This window comes from Nannospalax galili, unplaced genomic scaffold, assembly GCF_000622305.1.
Source record: "Nannospalax galili isolate Female #2095 unplaced genomic scaffold, S.galili_v1.0 scaffold102, whole genome shotgun sequence".
NCBI lineage: Eukaryota > Metazoa > Chordata > Mammalia > Rodentia > Spalacidae > Nannospalax > Nannospalax galili.
Genome location: NW_008351958.1, coordinates 6,110,204 through 6,128,993, shown reverse-complemented (window position 1 = coordinate 6,128,993; position 18,790 = coordinate 6,110,204). Strand labels below are relative to the sequence as shown.

The window sequence follows — 18,790 nt, the reverse complement described above, 5'->3', positions numbered from 1 at the left end:
ATCTTTTTTGTGATTCTAGATGTTGTCAAGATGACAATTAACATTACCCATTACACGGGTCCCCATAATTTTTACATCAAAAAGCTTTAAATAGAAACATTTATGTCAACAATTTATGCCAAATTATGTGCACAGGGTGTTTAAATAAACTAGGCCATATATATTTAATCAGTTAGAAAACCAGCAGTGAAGTAAAGCTATATATATATATCATCTCTTTGATTAGAGTTCAATTCTATGATTGCTTGGATATAAGCTAAATTTAATTTTGTTCTGCTCTATTCGCAGTGTCTGAAGAAAACTGTGTCAACTTAATACATGAATGGTATGAAAGGCATTATAAATATTTCTAAAATTGGCCAGGCATGGTGGTGCACACCTTTAATCCCAGCACTCGGGAGGCAGAGGCAGGCGGATCTCTGTGAGTTCAAGGCCAGCCTGGTCTGCATAGTAAGTTCCAGGACAGCTAGGGCTACAGGGAGACCCCATCTCAAAAAGACCAAAAAACAAACAAACAAACAAAAAACCAAATATTTGTAAAATTATAAAAACAGTTTTGAATATTAATGAAGCAACTCATTTTAATTATTTTTCTGTTTTTATTTAGAAAGTTAAGTAAAACAAGTATCACAGTTTAAAATATTTTAATCTCACTATAATTCAACATTTTAAAAAAACTACCTATTTTTGATTTTAAACAATAAAATTTATAAAAATAATTTTACATTTATAAAATGAATTATTTCACAATAAATTATTTATTTCTATTACCTGAAAATGTGTATTATATAAAAGTAATAACTTTCTTTAACAATATTCTGAAAATATCCTGAAAACATCAATTTTTTTATCCAGAATCTTTTGGCAGTTCTCATATATAAAAATACTATAGTACAAATTCCCTGACCATAGTTATTAAGACAAAATTATTAGTTAATAATTTCTCAAACATATTTGCTTGCTAAATTTTTGTGGCTAAATTATTCACCAAAAATATACTTCACATTTTACATTTTAAAGTTATTTTCTAAGGCCTGAATGCCCATGTGCCCCGTTATTCATGTTGAAGCTTAGCCACCAGTCTGATGATATGCAGAGGTGGGAATGCAGGGAAGTGACGAGGTCCTGAGTGTGGAGCCTATGTTATGAGAACAGTGTTATTAAAAAAGACTCCCACGAACACTGTTAACAAGACACCATGTATAAATCAGAGACAGAATCTGCTAGTGCCTTGCTCTTGGCTTCCCAACATGCACAGCTAGAGAAATACATTTCTGTTGTTTATAATTTTCCCAATTTATGGCATTTTGTTATAGTTGCCTAAATGGACTGTTTTTAATATCTTCTGTGGGAATAACATTAAACCAGTAAACAAAAACCTATAGAAGATAGTTGCATTTGTAAAATTTGAAAATTTTCCTATTTCATGAAACACACCAAACAAATTTTCAAGACAATAAGAGTTAATAAACTTTCCTCTCGCTTTGCCTCTTCTGCTGTTTCTGTTTCTTTTCCTCCCCATTCCTTCTTCCCTCCCTCCACCAATGATACATTTTACAGTTTCACAAGGATGACATTTGAGAAAAGATGATTGCTTCTGTTAAGCCACTGACAGCTTTCACATTTCCACTGTAAGATTTCAGTTTCAATTTAAAAGCAAAGTTAGTTAACACCAACCTAATATTTTTATTTGTAAATGTAGGTGGGAGTTATAACTCATAATTTAAGAAACTGTGAGGAGCTCTGAAAATTTTTAATTTAAAATCTTACATTTTGAAATATTTTTTTCTTTGACATATATTAAAATATTCAATTCTATATATTCATATAAAATATATACATCTATATATTCAACCAGTTTCCTATTTCAGTAAACACACAAAGGAAGGATGGAAGGAGAGAAGGAGGGGTGAAGAGAGGAAAGAGCGAGAAAGAGAGAGAAAGAGAGGCAGGCATTAATGGTTCTTGAGGGTAGCCAATAATTAACTTTTTAAAAATAAACTCCAGCTATGGGCAACATCAAGTATTTGAGCTACAATGAACTATGCTCCCCAGTTTAAAATTAGATGTTCAATATATTCCTATGCTGATAAATTTTTTAATGCCTCCTAAGACATTGAACTTTTTATTTTCTTTAGTATTTTAAGGAGACTTGTGAAAAGTATAAAATTGGTCTCTAACTCACATTGCAAATACTGCAACAATTTTGCACTCATTGCTTATATTTACAAATATGACATATGTTATTGCATCTTCAGCCCACTGTAAATGCTCAAAGACGTGCCATGTATTTCTTTCTGAAATACTCCAAAGATATAATCTCATTAAAGCCAACCAGAGCTTGGTTTGCACTGGCTGATTTACTCTAGGTTTATGAACTTTGGAAATAGTCTTTAAACCCTCAAATCAGTGGTTTCTTTATTAATTGAAGAGAGAAATTAATGCTTCTTCCACAGGGGTGTTGTGAGGATGAAATATTGAGGCACAGCTGCAGTGGATGACTTGTTCCTCAGTGTCATTCTCCCACAGCTGCACAGCTTGAGCTGACACAGGTCCAGGTAGAAAGACAGCCCCAGCTTCCCTGGTAAACAATGACTGGACTGGGGGAGGGAGGGGAGAGAGAGAGAGAGAGAGAGAGAGAGAGAGAGAGAGAGAGAGAGATGTCCCTTTTGATTCAGCCAGTTTAGGATTTGTTATACTTTGATTTGTATCCTAATTGAAAGAAAGAGTGTGTTGTACCCCAGCATACAGCTTCAAATACAACTTTCAAAGAACTTCCAGTCATCCTTGCAATGGTGTTTTCTCGTTTTCTGAATTTAATATAGGCATATTTAACTGTGGGCCATAGAACGCCCTGAAGTGATTCTTTCTCAAAGAAATGCACTCTGTTCTACAGTCGCTGCTTTCCTTTTCTAATCTTCAAGCTTAGAATTTATTTTTTTTAAAAAAAACTTTGGATGATTTTTGTATTAACTAACATTTTTGATCATTCTTAACTAAAAAGAATACTTAGTTCTGCATCATACCACAATAAAGCAATTATTTACAGATTTAAATTAATATTATGCAAACAAATTAAAGTCGTACATAAGATCCATCTGTCATATTACCCATTTGGGGACAGTGTAGGGGCAGTTGGAAAAATACACTATACAACTTCAAACTCAAATATACATTGGTTGCATGTAAAAGTTGTACACTACAGCAACAATAAACAAAATGCGTTTACAAACAAGAAAATAGGAGAGCATCATATAACAGCACCATGAAGACGCCTCCGTTGAGATTGCTGGGAGTACCGTCCTCAGACAATTCAAGCCCAACATGATTCACATTTATGCAGTGCCACTCGGAAGTCAGCATGTTCTCACAGTTGCTTTTGTTTGGAGAGGGACTGGTGTGAAATAACCGACGCTTGGTTCGCAGCGATTTTGTACTGTTCTTGTCCAGAGCCTTGCGGCGGGGAAGGGAGTGGGGTCTCAGGAGTTGCTGAAAAGGAATCAGAGAATTGTAAGTGACGGTGATAGTTGACCTGCGGCACCCCATGAAACCCTACATAAGGCCAACATGCATTATTATATTTTGGTTAAGAGGTCACATATAAAGTATTGATCTGTGTAATGCATTATCAGTCCGTTAACATATTAATGGAGAGGCACTCTCACCCTCTCTCCCCAATTACAACTGATCAGTGATAAATCATGCAAAGTAATCGTTGCTGTCACTTTAAGATGTTTTCTGCCTTTCTTAGTAACATTGACGAGCCTGAATTCTTCAAAAAGCCCCACAGAAAGAAGTTCATGAAAAAATTAACAGAATGTTAGTTTTCCCCAAGTATAAGAAACAATCTTCTTAGCATTTGCAGTCAAAGTCACCCATAAAATTAAAGGATTTAATTCAGTTTGCATTCTACTAGTTCATACATGTTAGATGATCTAAAAATTAAAGTTAAGTAACTTTGTAAGTGTTTTGAAATCTAAGCTGCAGTCTCTAGATTCTGAGCACTCTGCCTTGTTGTTTCCCAATCTTATTTCAATTGAGCTGGCCTGTCTTTCCCCCATTCAATGCAAAGAGCAAACATGATTAATTGAATAGAAAGTAACTGAATATAAAAAATTGAATTGAATGAAGGAAACTCAGTTTGAGTACTTCATTGTGCAAGAAAATGTTTCTTTCTGTTTTGAATTCTACCGTCTTACAAAATAATCTGCAAGTTATTCTTTAATTTCAGAAAGCACACTATTTTAGTACTCATGCTTATTATGTATGTATTTAATAGTGCTAAGAGAAAATGCTTGATCAGATTGGAAACCAGAGATTTCACTCTCTGTTTTTAAGAACTGTCTATTAAAAAAAAAAAAAGAATAATCTCCTCTTCCTGATATTACCTTATACTTTATATTATTCAAAATATAAATTACATTTTAAATGCAGTATAGTTGAACTTAAATATGCAAATTTGCTCCTCAAATTATTTCATTTTTAAAAAAGATTTATTTATTAATTTCTTTATTTACATGACTGTTCCGCCTAAGAGCATGTATGTGCACCACATGCATGCAGGTGCCCTCAGAGGCCAAAAGAGGGTATTGGATCTGGAGCTGGAGCTGGAGTCACAGCTAGCTGTGAGCTGCCATGTGGGTGCTGGGAACCAAATCCAGGTCTTCTACTAGAGTTGCAAGTGCATTTAACCACTGAGCTATCTTTCCAACACCCCAGTTGTTATTTTTCATTTAGAATAGATTTAAAATTTTAGTGGCCTTCTGTAAAGACAGAGAAAATACTGGAATTTTAATTGAATGAATTTAATATCTTGCTTGGAGTACAAACTGTTTCCAATGAGCATGAGCAAATCTGAGTTTTCCTTTGTGAGTCTCATAAGTATTGTTCTGAAAAGGAAAACATGGAAATAGTGATGATGCAAGTCTTAAAATCCTAGTGTGATTAAGTTCTTAAATTACTGAATACTTCTTTTAAAAGATGAAGGATTCTACTGTCAGTCAAGTCGTCAAACTCCCTGGCTCATTGATGCTTATAATGTTTAATGTGTTGCTGAAGTGTTTTACTTTCTGAGTTTATAAATAACCGATATCTAAAAAACAAATTCCGTAGGCTTTCTGGCCACATTGGTCTCTCCTTTCTCTCTACTTTTACTCTTCATTAAATGAAACATAACATTACGGGGGCGGGGGAGGCCAAAAGAGAGGTGAGTATGATTAAAGGTCTCTATATACATGTGAAAATGTGATAACAAAATCCGTTATTTTGTACAGCTAAAATTTCCTAATAAAAAGTATGGGGGTTAACAGTATTTTCCAAGAGAGTCCATCCCAACCATGGACTCTCTAAACTAATGCCATTCAAATACATTGTGATCCACAGAGGAAATATACTACATTATTTTAGAACATATAGTTTTTTCCTGACAATTTCTTTCCTTTTCAGAGAATCAATCAAAGCCCTTTCAGTGCTTGTTCTAAAGGACAGAATGATAACAGGTCATTCTATGGCTGCAACTTCCTGTCCATAAACTAGCAGTCCAGTGTTATTCCCTGAATTGTGCCACTGTATGGAACATTTGAGTGCACTGACATTATAAATAATTATTAAAGACTATTGTAAATTCGGCAAAGAATACATGAATGCATGCAAGTATATCACAATAATTCATGTCAGTGCTGTATGTTATCTGGGTTTGGCATTCAGAGGCAATAAATCAAAGGTAAGTCTGGGATTAGTAAATATAAATTCATAAGCAATTCTTTTCTTTTAAATATAAACTATCTCTCACAGACTACATGTTGAAGTCTTGGGCTCCAACTGGTCATGTTTGGGAGGTGATGAGAAAACTAGCTGAGGAGGTAGATCTCTAGGGAACGCTTCTAGAAGGTATCTTGCTCCTGCCTCCTGCCTCTTTCTCTCTGATTCATGGCAACTATGAAATGAGCGGATCTACTCAATTAAACCCTCTCTACCATTGTGCTCTGATTCACCACAACCCCACAGTGAAGAGCCCATAAAACATGTGCTAAAGCTCAGAAATCATGATCCAAAACAAATATTTTCTCCTTCTAAGTTGTTCTTCTCTGGTGTCTCTTACAATGATTAAAAATTTGTCCAGCATACAATTATCGATCAACTCTAAATGTTTTGTCAAAAGAACTTTTTTCCCCAAATTGTCTTAGAAAAATAGAATGGTAGATAAAGTAGCTGCTAAAAAATGCATAATACTTTAGTAGCTTTAGTTCTAAAGAATTTGGAGAAGTAGCCCTATCTTGCATAGTTCCGATATGCAGGAATTTCAGTTATGATAGCTTAGTTACACGGCACCACTCCCAAAACAATGTGATTTAAATTTCAGTCACTGTGGTAACTCACTCATCCATGAGTACCTGCATAAATGCAATTTTACTTCCATTTTTTTCAGTTTAGAAACTGCTTCCTAGTGATGAGTCACTAATCCCGTCACATCTTTCTGTCTGAGCATGCATGACAGGTAGTGGCATCTTTTAACCAGTTCATACCGACAAGAAAGTATGTAGTTGTACTCTTTGTCTCCCAGGGATGAATTCATGTAAGTGTTTACAAATTGGATAATTGAAAAGAGAACTGAGCAATGAACATGAACTGTAGCAAAGAAACAAAAACTAATGCTAGAAGTAAAATCCAAGTTTCCATGGAGGCAGAGAAGTGGCTAAGTGGGGGCTGCAGATGCTGCTGCTGTTTGTGTCTATAAATATGCATCAAGGGACTTAATGATGAAACACCTGTCCATGGAAGTGGAGAAACTCAATGTGAGAAGAACAAGGATCTCCCAAAGAAAGTGAAATCAGTAAAAAAAAAAAAAAAAAAAAAAATCACATTAAACAAATTTTCATCTCCACTTCAAGACAGTGAACACACAAAGGATAAAATGTGAAAGGGAAATTCAAAGTTCTTGAGAAATAAAAGTCACCATCTCACAGGAGAAATGTTCCCTAACCTATGTAAGATGGCAGCAAATATGTTCCAAATACTCTGCAACTTTTTTATTTCTTTTATCTATTTTTATTTCTCTGATGCTTCAGTGTTTTTTCCCACTTTTTCTACACATTTACAATCTATAGTTAAGAAAATTCTTACTATTTTTCCAATTTTAGAGATCACAAGTAGCCGTGAACTATCTCATCAATTACTAGAATTTCTTTGTATGGGTTCACCTTTTTAAAAAACACATTTTATTTAATATTTTTATGTGTATGAGTGTAGTGTCTGCATGTAGGTAAGTGCACCTGTGCCATGCAATGCCTGTGGAGGACAGAAGAGGCTGTTGGATCCCCTGGAACTGGAGTTATGGACAACTGTTAGCTGCCATGTGGGTGCTGGGATTCGAACCTGGGTCTTCTGCAAGAACAGCTAGTGTGCTTAACCACTGAGCCATCTCTCCGGCCGTGGTTTCACCTTTTATGGCCATTTATTGGTCCTATACCAATATGCATGCAAAGCTGTAACTACTTGTATGCTTTATGCTTCCTAAACCTAAGGAATACAAAGATTTAGGTTCTCACTTCTCCAGTTTGGGACACAAATTCATACCTACAGAGAATAACTGACCAGTTGAGTATTTCAGTCTCAGCTGAGTACAGTAGGGCAAATTCTACCCTGGGTTTGCAATTCCTGGGTGCTAATAGATGTGTATCTCAAGTTATAATTTTCCTCAAATAACTAAACTTAAAGATTTCAGAGCAGAAATGTTTCCCAGATACTTACAGATCTGATCTGTGTGAACCAGTGTGGACATGGGGCCAAAAAGTACAGTCTGCCCAGTTAGTGGATCTTGAGATAGATGTGGGTGCATTGGGTGATGGACATGGCCGCCATCATTGGCAGCACCTGTAGAAGACAGAGATGCTCACATCAGTGACATTTGTCAGAATAGCAGCTTCACCTTGACACGTTTCCATTGACAGCTTGACTAGTGTTATTTTTTGCAAAGTAGTTCTAGAAAATTCAAAAATACGTTGACAGAATCACTGCCTTGTTAAGGACAGTGTCAGCTCTCACTATACATTGGAGAGATGGATATTGTGTCAGAAGTCTGTGTATTAACAATGGGCCTTGTGTACTGTTTCCTGGAATCATTAGAATTTCTGTCTGTTAAGGCAATTTCAAGAATCACTTGCCTCAAGTTTATAATATTTGGAATTACTCTAATAGCAAGTACAACTTTTATTTTGGAATGATATTATTAGGAATACATTAAACTAAATCACAGAAAACTAAAAATAAATTCAGTGACTTCACAAGCAGATTTAATTTAAATCAGAACATAAAATAAAGACTTTCCTAACACATTCCCAACATTGTTGCTGCCCTGAAGGCTCACTTTATCCCTCCTATTTTATGCCAATTAATTCATTCAGGAGCAAAATGTTCCTATTTAAGCCATTTAATCCATATAAAGGCTATGCTGCAATAGCTCTGTTCTTGAAGTTTTCAAAAAGCTAAGTCCTACTCCAGGCATGGTGATGCACACCTTTAATTCCAGCACTTGGGAGGCAGAGGCAGGCTGATCTCTGTGAATTCAAGGCCAGCCTGGTCTACAAAGAGAGTTCCAGGCCAGCTGGGGCTACAGGGAGACTCTGTCTCAAAAAGGAAAAAAAAAAAAAAGCTAAGTCCTTAAAAAAAATCACTGTATACTTTCACAGACCCTAAAAGCAGGGAATACATTTCTGTTTAGCACTTATGGGACAATCTGAGGGTGGAAGTCAAAGGGGTTGTACCCAGGAACTAGGTCGAAGTCTGACAAGAATGGGCATTTGAATCTGTTCAATCACTTTTACCTTCCATCAGGTTGTGCAGACTTTGTAAGTGGAACAAATGAGATTTCTTATGTCCTGGTAGAAGACCCAAAGGAGGAACAGATGGGAACAAACAAAAAGTGGAATAACTGAGGGCCCAAAACAAAGGGCAGTCTTCTAACGTCAGTATCATGATGCTATATCAATTAAGAGAAAAAACTTCTGTGTGCTCACCACCCAGTAACATTTCCTGAAGGAGGTTGTCGATTTTGACCATGCCGAAGAGTTTGACGAACTGAATTTGTTCAATCATCTGCCAGGTGATGCTCTGCAGCGTGGGCAGCAGCAGCAGCAGCTCCCCGAACCTGCCCCTGGAGTCGTACTGCCGGTCATTGATGTAGTCCTCCAGGCTGATTTGCACCTGGAAGCGCATATTCTTAATTTTCAGTGGGTCGCTGAGCCCCTTTGCATCTGGTAAAGAAATAAGCAAGTGCGTGCTGAAGAGATCATTGAACGAGGGCATGAGAGTAAATGCTCTAAGATGAAGAAAGGCATTTAAAAACCAACCTGGATCAAAAAACACAATGGCCTTCAGACAGGCATACTCATTGTCATCCACCTGGATTTCCTGGAAGGGTCTAACCAGCTCATCCAGAACCCGGTTGGCCACGCGGCTGACCTCCACCTCACAGCTGTTCCGGTGAATAACATAATTGTTTCCTGGGAGAAAATGAAGAATTAGCTACCTTCTCTGCTGGGCTGCTGAATACTGTTTTTATGTATCGGTGTTCAAAATGGTCTGTTCTAGAAAGAATAGCATAGATAACTTCACCCCTCCATAGCACTGAGCTACTGAGGTGAGAACCTCAGAATGCTCAAAGGATCAATAACAGTGATAATGTGCTCACATGCATTTTAACAGCCCCAGTCACTGGTGATAACAAAAAGTACAGACTCATAATCAGCTAATAATTGACAGGGAGAATTGACCGATAATGATTAGCCGTCCTCTGTGTCAGACATCTATTAGTGCCTCTCTTATTAATGAGTGTTAGCACAAATCCTAAAGAATCTTCCGTACTTAGAGTGGATTAAAAACAGCACCGTTTGGTACTCTAGCCATGTGGAGGGAGAACCACTGACACAGCTTAAACAAGCTTAAGTAAGGGAGAAAAATTACCTGATGTAATTTCATGAGTTGCCTTATAGTATATTCTCTCCTCTTGGGCTTCATCCTTTCTTTTATCTTTTTATCTATGTGTGTGTGTGTGTGTGTGTGCGCGTGTGCGTGTATGTGTGTATGATGTATGCATATGATGTGTGTGTATATGTGTATGATGTATGCATATGATGTGTGTGTGTGTGTGTTCATGTGCATGAATGCGGGCATATACTAACCACAACATATGTATGGAAGTCAGAAGAAACCTCAGGTGTGAGTTCTCACCTTCTACCTTGTTTAAGACAGGCTGTTTAAACGATGTTTAAACAGTGTTTGCTGCTCTGCATGCCCATGAGCTTCTGAGAATTCTCCCTCTTCTGCCTCCCCTCTCCCAGTAGGAGCAATGGGATAACAGACACATGCTACAGCGCCTGGCTTTACATGGGTTCTGAAGATTCAAACTCACATCCTCATAATTCTATGACATGCACTCTACCCATTCAACCATCTTCTTAGTCTCCTCTTCATTGATTTCTTTAAATACAGGTAGTTTGACCACTTTCTGGAGCTGAATTCAAGAGAGTTCAGAAATTTGATAGATAGCAGATCTACCTAATCTCTCCAGATCTACCTTTAACATTCTCTGGCTGTAATATGATGAGTATTTGTCATAGCTTCTAAAATAAAACTGGATTAATATTTCCTGGTTCATATGGGAAAAAAAGCATTTCCTTAATTATTCTACTTCAGGTAAAGATTATTATTGTAGTTTGGATCTTAGCTGTCCCCCAAAGGCCAGTGTATTGAACTCTTAAACCTTAATCCATAGCACTATTTGGAAATGGTGAAACCTTCAAAAAGTGGTGCCTAGAGGATAAGAAGTCACTGGAGTTGTGTTCCTGAAGGGAATCTGGGAACCCTGGCCTTTTCTCTCCGCTTCTCATTCACTCCCTCCCTTTCTCTTCCCTTTGCTTCCCCTTCCCTCCCTGTCTCCTGGACACCTTGAGTTGAGCTGTTTCCTCCGCCATATATTCCAGCCATGATGTTGGGTGCTGCCACAAACTCAAAACAACAGGGCCAAGCAGGTATGAATTGAAACCTCTAATACTGGGAGCCACATAAACTTTCCATCTTTTTAAGTTGATAATTTCAGGTATTTGGGCACAAGAACCTTCAATGGTAAGGTAATATGTTCAAAACATTCAGTGTAGCCAAAAACTTTTCTCTCTGCTTCCACTCGGTTTTCTAAGACACTCCTCTTGTGTTATTTTAGCCCTCTGTCTGCATCCTACTTCTGCTGCTTCTAACATTTCTACCTTTCAGAATTCTTCAGATACTGCCACCAACTTCTTTGACATGATTATTTTACAGTATGAGCCATGAGGCCATAGGAAGTGCATTCCTATACAGTAAGCAGGCACTGACAGAGCAGGAAAACACTTTGGGATCCCACAGGTGGTCATTTAAGTTCCTGAGTCTTTGTATCCATAAAACTTCAACAGATTTCGGCATTAGGTTTATGGAGCAAAATCTCTTTTTCATTTTAAAATTTCAGTGCTCCCCTATCATGTGACAGTACCATGATCTTGCATGTAATTATAACAAAAAAGAAAACAGAAAACAAACAAACAACAACAACAAAAAAAATCAGGGCCAGAAAGATGGCTCACTGGGTAAAAACTCTTGCCACCCAGCTAACAACAGGAGTTCCATCTCCAAGACCCACATAGTAGAAGGAAAAACTCACTCCAGCAAGTTGTCCTCTGACTTCCACATAGGTGGCCTGCTCCACTCTAGGAATGATCCAGAGTAGAGTGAGGACATAATGAATGACCTGCACTCTGTGAAATCAAAGCACTGTTTCCCAGTAACTGAGTGCTTGGTGCATGTGGAATAGATCCCACATATTATTGTAAGGATAAAATATGCATAATTTATTCTTAAATTAAAAAAAAAATCTTACCCAAAAGCAAAATGTCTTTATACATCATGGATCTCTTTGTAGCTCCAAGCAGTAAGTGTTCCCCTGCGTGAGCTCTCAACAGGGCCACCTTAATGAAAGATTGCAAGTTTAACAATTAGTTACAAAACATAATGGTTAAAAGACAGCACATTGTGAGTCTCATTAACTTACAGTCTTTTCTAGCCTGGCAGTCTTCTTATTTTTTTGGTTTTGTTCTAACATCATATAATAATCATAGGTACTTATCATTAGGATTTATGGATTTGTATCTTAGCAGGTCCAAAGCATTTGCTTTTGAAAACTAGCACAATGGCCACAGAGAAAAGCAGACCACCTGATTTTGAGAGAAGCTGAAGGAGGCAACAAGTTCACATCCCAGCTCCGCCACTGATTCCCTGTCTAACTTTGCATAAATTTCCCAGCATGTTTGAATTTCATTTATTTTCATCATTGGGAGAATCACCAATAAAAATTATCTTCAAGTATACATATGAAAACTAAATGTTAAAATATGTATAAAACATAACTTTTTACAAATAAGTTAACAAGCAAAGCATGGGCTTGTAGGGGGAAGAAAAGGAACTTTTTTTGAATATTTTAAAACACTGTGGTTAATTCTCTCAATGTGAATTGACTGAATTAAATGACTAGGTTCTAGATTGAGCCTCTCACTACAGCAGGAAACATCCCACCAATCTTCATCTTTACCGGGGATTCACACTACGTCTCATCACTAAGAACCAGGGGAAACATTTCAGTTGTAGCACATTCCATATCACATAGGTTCTCCTATGCCTTCTGCACAACAGTAAATGGTATCAGCTACTAAAGTGTTTGCTTACATCCAAACATTAGTCTATTCTGAGTCTTCTCCAAGCATACTGCAACCCAGTGTTGCTTATTAATTTGTAAGCCAAATTCATCCACTGCCTTCTATCTCCAAGGCTTCACCTCTGGTCCAGGACTGGTTGTTTGTTTCCTGGACCACTCCCACCCATTCAGTTTGTTTTCTTGCTTGTTTTCTATGTCCTCAATAAATATACATATATATATATGCTTATATATGTTATACTTTTAGTATACAATATATATTACACTACAGATCATTCAGTATAACACCTCTGCTGAAAACATTTCAGTGATTTCATACTGTCCTTTAAATAACATCCAGATCATGGCCTCACAGGGCACAGAGAATGTGGGACATTATCTGCTTTGCCTACTGCTGCCATGTCCCTCTTTATCTTGAGTACTCATTGTTCATTCTGCTCCACTGGCCTCAGAACCCTTGAACATGCTGTTCCTGTACTCAGAATGCCCCTCCTAGGATCTTGGTACACTTGGCCCCTGCCATTCTGGCCTTGGGGCATGTCTTCTCTCATCCCCACTGTAAAGTCTTTCCACCCCGTCTCCAGTCATCCTCCAACTCATCCTGTTCCATTTCATGACATTTTATAGAACTTATCCCTACCTAGAATAAACTTACTCATAATTTGTGTATTTTTTTATTGTCAGTCTTTCTTAAATAGACCACAAACTTTATGAGACTGGAAAGGCAATCTGGACTTTTACGGCAGGATCCCCACCAATCCTTAAACTGAAACTAGTAGTTTCTTAATAAATACTCATTTGATGAATTTATGGAAGTAATTAACTGATCTGTAGTTCAGTTTCAGAAACTGTAAAATGGAGATAACGCTTACACCACAGAACTCCTACAAGAATTAAATGTAATAATGTAATTGATTATAGATTTGAGAGATAATACACCTGGGTTCAACCCATAGTACGCATTCATTAACCTATGGGTATTAGTGTTATGTTGTTAATATTAATGGAAGAAAATACAAACTTTTTTCTTAGTTACTGAACTCCAATTTTCCAATATTTAAGCCATTGTGTCTTCATACAAAAATTAGCAGCTTTTAAAGTTTAAAAATATAAAACTGATAAATTGCACAGCCCTACATATATTGGTTGTGGTGAGACTGGTAGGTTTTAGCAATTTAGCATTATTCACTCCAGCATAATCTTCTGAGCCAAGCTATCTTTATGGCATGTCAATAACTGTGACTCACTCCAGGAAGGGAGTTACAAAACACTGTAAGAATGATTTCAGTTTTCATGGTACTTTTTCCTGTCACCAAGTAAGACACCTTAGAAATATAACTGCTAACTTCCTATGACAGTTCTGTTTTGGTGTGTAAATGTGCTGGTCTTCCTGAGTTTTACACAATCATGATAACGTTTTATTTTATTTTATTTGCTATGGTTTTCATGTGTCAGTGAAACCTTTTTACACTGGTCACAGGATGTATTAATGTACACTAGGTTGAACATTCATTGTGATTAATTCTCTCAATGTGAAAGAAATGGAAACTTTAAGATTATTTTCATCTATAAAAAGCTATACACTCTTTAATAAGAGTTGCTCAAATAAGTCAAATACAAGCAAATTCAAGCTCCTGATTATTAATTAAAATATATTAATGTAAATATGCCAAATATAAGAATATATTAAGAAAAGATTACTATCTGCATTTTCTCCTTTACTCTAGAGATCTTGAATCTATGAACATTTTTGCCCCATTCATATTTTTATGGAATTATTTTATGCAATAAATTTTTATTTATAGAATAAGTACTAGAATAAAATTAGTAGCATGAAAGGAAAAAATATGTCAATTTGTATAAAGTACCCACAAAGACACCAACACATCCTGCTTGGTTTCAATTAAGGAGTGGCCTGGCACTTCTGAAGAATTTTATTCAGTACCTTTGGGAAACTCAGCACACTATAGTTCACCATTTGCCTCCCAGACATTTATTCTTCTAATACCTTGAAAAACCTCACAATTGTAGTTACTTGTGGTCTGTCTTCCTTCCTCATTTAAACTCCAAAAGATAGAACAGTGTCTTGATCAACTCAACCATTGTTTTTGCCTGATCACTTCAATCAACACTAAACAGTTGTATCTCTATACAATAAGAAAGTAAACGATAATAAAATTCAACCTTTACTTCACCAGATAATTTATCCATTGTCTAATATACATTTTAAATACATTACAAATATGATTCTAAGAACACAAGGACTTAGTAAACCTCCAATAACCACGTTCTAGATCCATCCTGATTTCTTCAATTCATACCTGATCATCCAGCGGTAATTCACAGAAGGCAGGGATGTACTTGGCCCACTCTACCAAGACCAGGAGCTGCTGCTTCATAGACTCACAGACATCACTGATACTTGCAATTTTTTTAACATTTATGTCAGTGTTTGTACCAGGGCTTGGGACTGAAATCTAACATGAGCAGAATATCATGTTAATGTAACACTATAAGTTAAGAATGGTCAACATTGCCCCTAATCCTATGACTATGTTAAGTAAACACCATGGAAACAGGTATCATCATCATAGTACCTTGAAATACACCAAATGCTTTTAACTTGAGAACTAAAACCCCTGTCAGTTTAAAGCTAAATTGAAAACAGTGAGTACCAAGCCTCTACTCTGAGAGTGGGATCTTATTTTAAAAACCAAAGCCATAAAGTAAACTACACTTTCATATGACTTTCATATTCAAAATGGTTACTTAAAGAAATATGCACTATCCACAGGACATGTATACCGTGGTTTTATTTCTAGTTACAATTCACATTTGCATTACAGGAGTTGATCTTTAATTTCTTGATTTTTATGAAAAAAAATTATCCAGTAGATAAAGGTTACAAAATAAGAGAAAATATTTTTAGGAAAAGCTAGAACTATTTCTAATGTTGAATTGAATTAAAGGCCACCCAATAAGATTAAAATACAAACCCTTAACTCAATAATGGTGTAGTGCTTAACATATAATGATAATAATTTTAAAACTTTACATAAAATTCAACTTAAAAAAATAAATGCTTTTCAAAATCTTTCTCTGGAAAAAGCAAATACCATCTAATGAAAGACTTTGCACAATTAATTTTAGATATAGGTTCGTGGAGGGGGGTGTATGTGCGTGCGTGTATATCACGTGAACCCAGATATTTCCTCACAGCTCCCCTTTAGGTCATTCTTTAAATGCTTTATTGGACCATCAAGTAATCGCCAAGCACTGGTGGTGATAATAGGATGTTAACCTCATCATATTACTCGGGTGTTATCAAGAATGAAAGTAGAATAAAGATTCTCACTGACTCTTTATAGGACCTGAGTAAGTACTTAGCTATTTCATAATTTGCTTTGTAATAAGAAAACACCATGAATATTTCCAATAAAGGCAATGCTAAAATAAAGTTTCTTCAAAGACTTCCTTAGTAGACTCTTAAATGATTTGTTTTTATGTGTAAAATTAAGGATTTAGCTTCTTACCTTACACCTAATACTCCTATTCTAAAATTTGAAGATAACAAAGTTTCCTTTCTTCCGTATTTTATGAATTCAGACTGCAATTTTTATTAAAACAGCTGTTTCCAAAAGAAGTAGCAGCTGTTTCTTGAGTCCAGAAGTAAATTTTGAGAAAAGAAACGATGACATATCTCAACCAAATTTTCCCCAAATTGTTAACAGTTGATTTTTTACAGACTCAGCCAATAAAATATTGTCTTGAAAGCATTATGGTATGGATAGTCAGTCAGGCTCATAAACAAACTTTCAGACCATATGAGACTGAAATGTATTTTGTTTTTTCCATTTAAAAACAGGGTTTTACTGAAGAAAATTCAAAATTAAGTCAACAGTTCCACTAATCCTTGCACAGCAATACTTCTGAACCTGTGTAGATATTGTTTTAGCAATGAGCACAGAAACACGAACTCAGGACAGCGATCTGCATCAAGACCTTGCATTGGTCAGAGCAGAGTCAGTGCTGGAGTGGATCCCGTACCTGTCGGGAGCGAGCTTCAGCTTGCGCCAACGTGTTTATGGAGGGAATGTTGCTGCCTTCAAACGTGCTTCTCCTGGTGCTTATTCTGTCACGCTCATTTTGCACGGCTGGGGGGAGAAAAAAAATCACAGCTACGTTTTAGTCCGATATCTTTACTATATGCTAGGATATACGCCTGGAAATTTTAAATAATCACATTAGGTCAGAAATGGTCTTTCTAAAGATGGAAAGACTGAAAAACTTTTTTTTGTATGATTTTCAAAAAAGGAATACCCGAGCTTGCCACCGGAGCTCGTGAAATACGACGCTTGGACTTCACGATGGCATGCATTTTAGAAAGTGTTGGCTCACCCAGTTTTGACACTCTGTATTTCTGTTGTTTTTGAGACAAGATCTCTCTATGTAGTCCTAAGTTTCCTGCAACTTGCTATGTGGATCAGGCTGGCTCTGAGCTCAGGGATATCTGCCTGCCTCTGTCTTCTGAGTGCTTGGATTGAAGGTGCTTTGCTGTATTTTTAGTAAGATGTTCTATTCTCTCACAGTTAATAAAACTGTAAGGTAACTAGAGGAAGAACATCATCTGCTAAGCTAGCCTGGTCAAAGACAACAATATATTCACAGATATGAGTCACAGATTCGGAAATTCCTATTTTCTTTTTCCTATAAAACACTACAAAAAATGGAAAGTAAATTTACTTTAGTTAAGATGGCTGTAAGGCTGCAGTCTTAAGACCTCTTATAAAACACTGTTTACAGATGATAGCTTAAAAAGTCATTGCACAGGCTGTGGTTTCTCCCATCTCCTGAGAAGATAGAGGTTTGAATATCAGCATTGTGGAAAGGGTGAAGTCATCCCCTGCATTATGTAAAATATCTCCAAGAGCAAGATAAAACTGCTTCCTTATTTCACAAAAGAAAGAAAGAATAATGGATATGTCCTAAACCCTTATTGAAAACCATATTTTTAAATATAAAGAAGAAAGAAAAGGGAAGTATTACCTCATATATTAGCATAAATACACATATAAAGAGTAAATAAGTCTAATGTGAAAGTTAGATTTCAAAACTAAGGAAGTAAAATGATCTTCCATTAACCAAAGAGAAGAAAAACAAGATCCAAAGTCCCTAAATTATTTAGGTTACTGCTCTAAATCTATTCTGATGAAATATGAGACTATCATAATATAATTTTTTTCTCTAAGTACTCTTTTATTAAAGAAATCCACCAATTTCTATGTCAAAGTTTTATAACAGAAACCTAAAAATATTAACTATTGACTCCACTAAGAAGAAAACATATTGGGTTTTGTTTAGAGTCATCTTTAAGTTGGAGTGAATCATTAATATTTTATATTAAAATCATACTGACTGCTAGCTTATTTTTAAAGAGAAATTGTTCTTGGTTTTCATTCTAAACTGACTTATTTGGAAATATACTAGTAGATTAAAAAATTAAGATGTTTCTCTTCTCACAAATTTCATTCACATGATCAAGTTTTATAAGAATGTTCATCGATATCATAAGAATTTATATTATTTTTACTGCCCTCATTGTTTACATAAGTCCATTTTATCTGTTTTTATTTAGTTAATACTGATATTAAGGGCTATTACATGACTATAAAGAAAAGAGATATTAATTTTGAAACTCAAAAAACTACTTTCCTATCTATTTAGTAAAATTTAGCCACCATTTTATGAATAGTAAAAGATGTAATTCCACCATTTTCAAAGGTAATTTTATTGAATAAATTCTCTGACTCATAAGGAACATTTATGATTGGGATTGTTGACAATTTCAATGGGGTAAAGATTGGTCTTCAGGTATTAAGTGGTGAGGACAGTTCATAAATTATGTAATTATTACTATCAATTATCTAATGGAGATTGTAGGACATTAGATAGGTCATTTGTGCAATGAAAAATTGCTTCTTCTTTAATTTGGTGAACTTTATTTTTGACCATCAACAAAGCTAATGGAGTTTTAGTTATTTTAAATTATTGAGA

General features: G+C 35.9%; 1 protein-coding gene across 1 annotated transcript in view; it reads right to left on the bottom strand.

Annotated features, from left to right (window-relative positions):
- Positions 1-777: 777 nt before the first annotated feature.
- Positions 778-18,790, bottom strand: part of Hnf4g (hepatocyte nuclear factor 4 gamma) — a 142,976-nt gene continuing 124,963 nt past the window's right edge. Inside the window, exons 6-12 of the mRNA XM_029553990.1 lie at positions 16,784-16,890; positions 15,058-15,213; positions 11,906-11,993; positions 9,348-9,500; positions 9,015-9,251; positions 7,750-7,872; positions 778-3,489 (exon numbers count right to left, since the gene is read on the bottom strand). Of these exons, the coding sequence (XP_029409850.1) occupies positions 3,368-3,489; positions 7,750-7,872; positions 9,015-9,251; positions 9,348-9,500; positions 11,906-11,993; positions 15,058-15,213; positions 16,784-16,890 (986 nt within the window). The 3' untranslated portion in view covers positions 778-3,367. The remainder of the gene's footprint in view (positions 3,490-7,749; positions 7,873-9,014; positions 9,252-9,347; positions 9,501-11,905; positions 11,994-15,057; positions 15,214-16,783; positions 16,891-18,790) is intronic.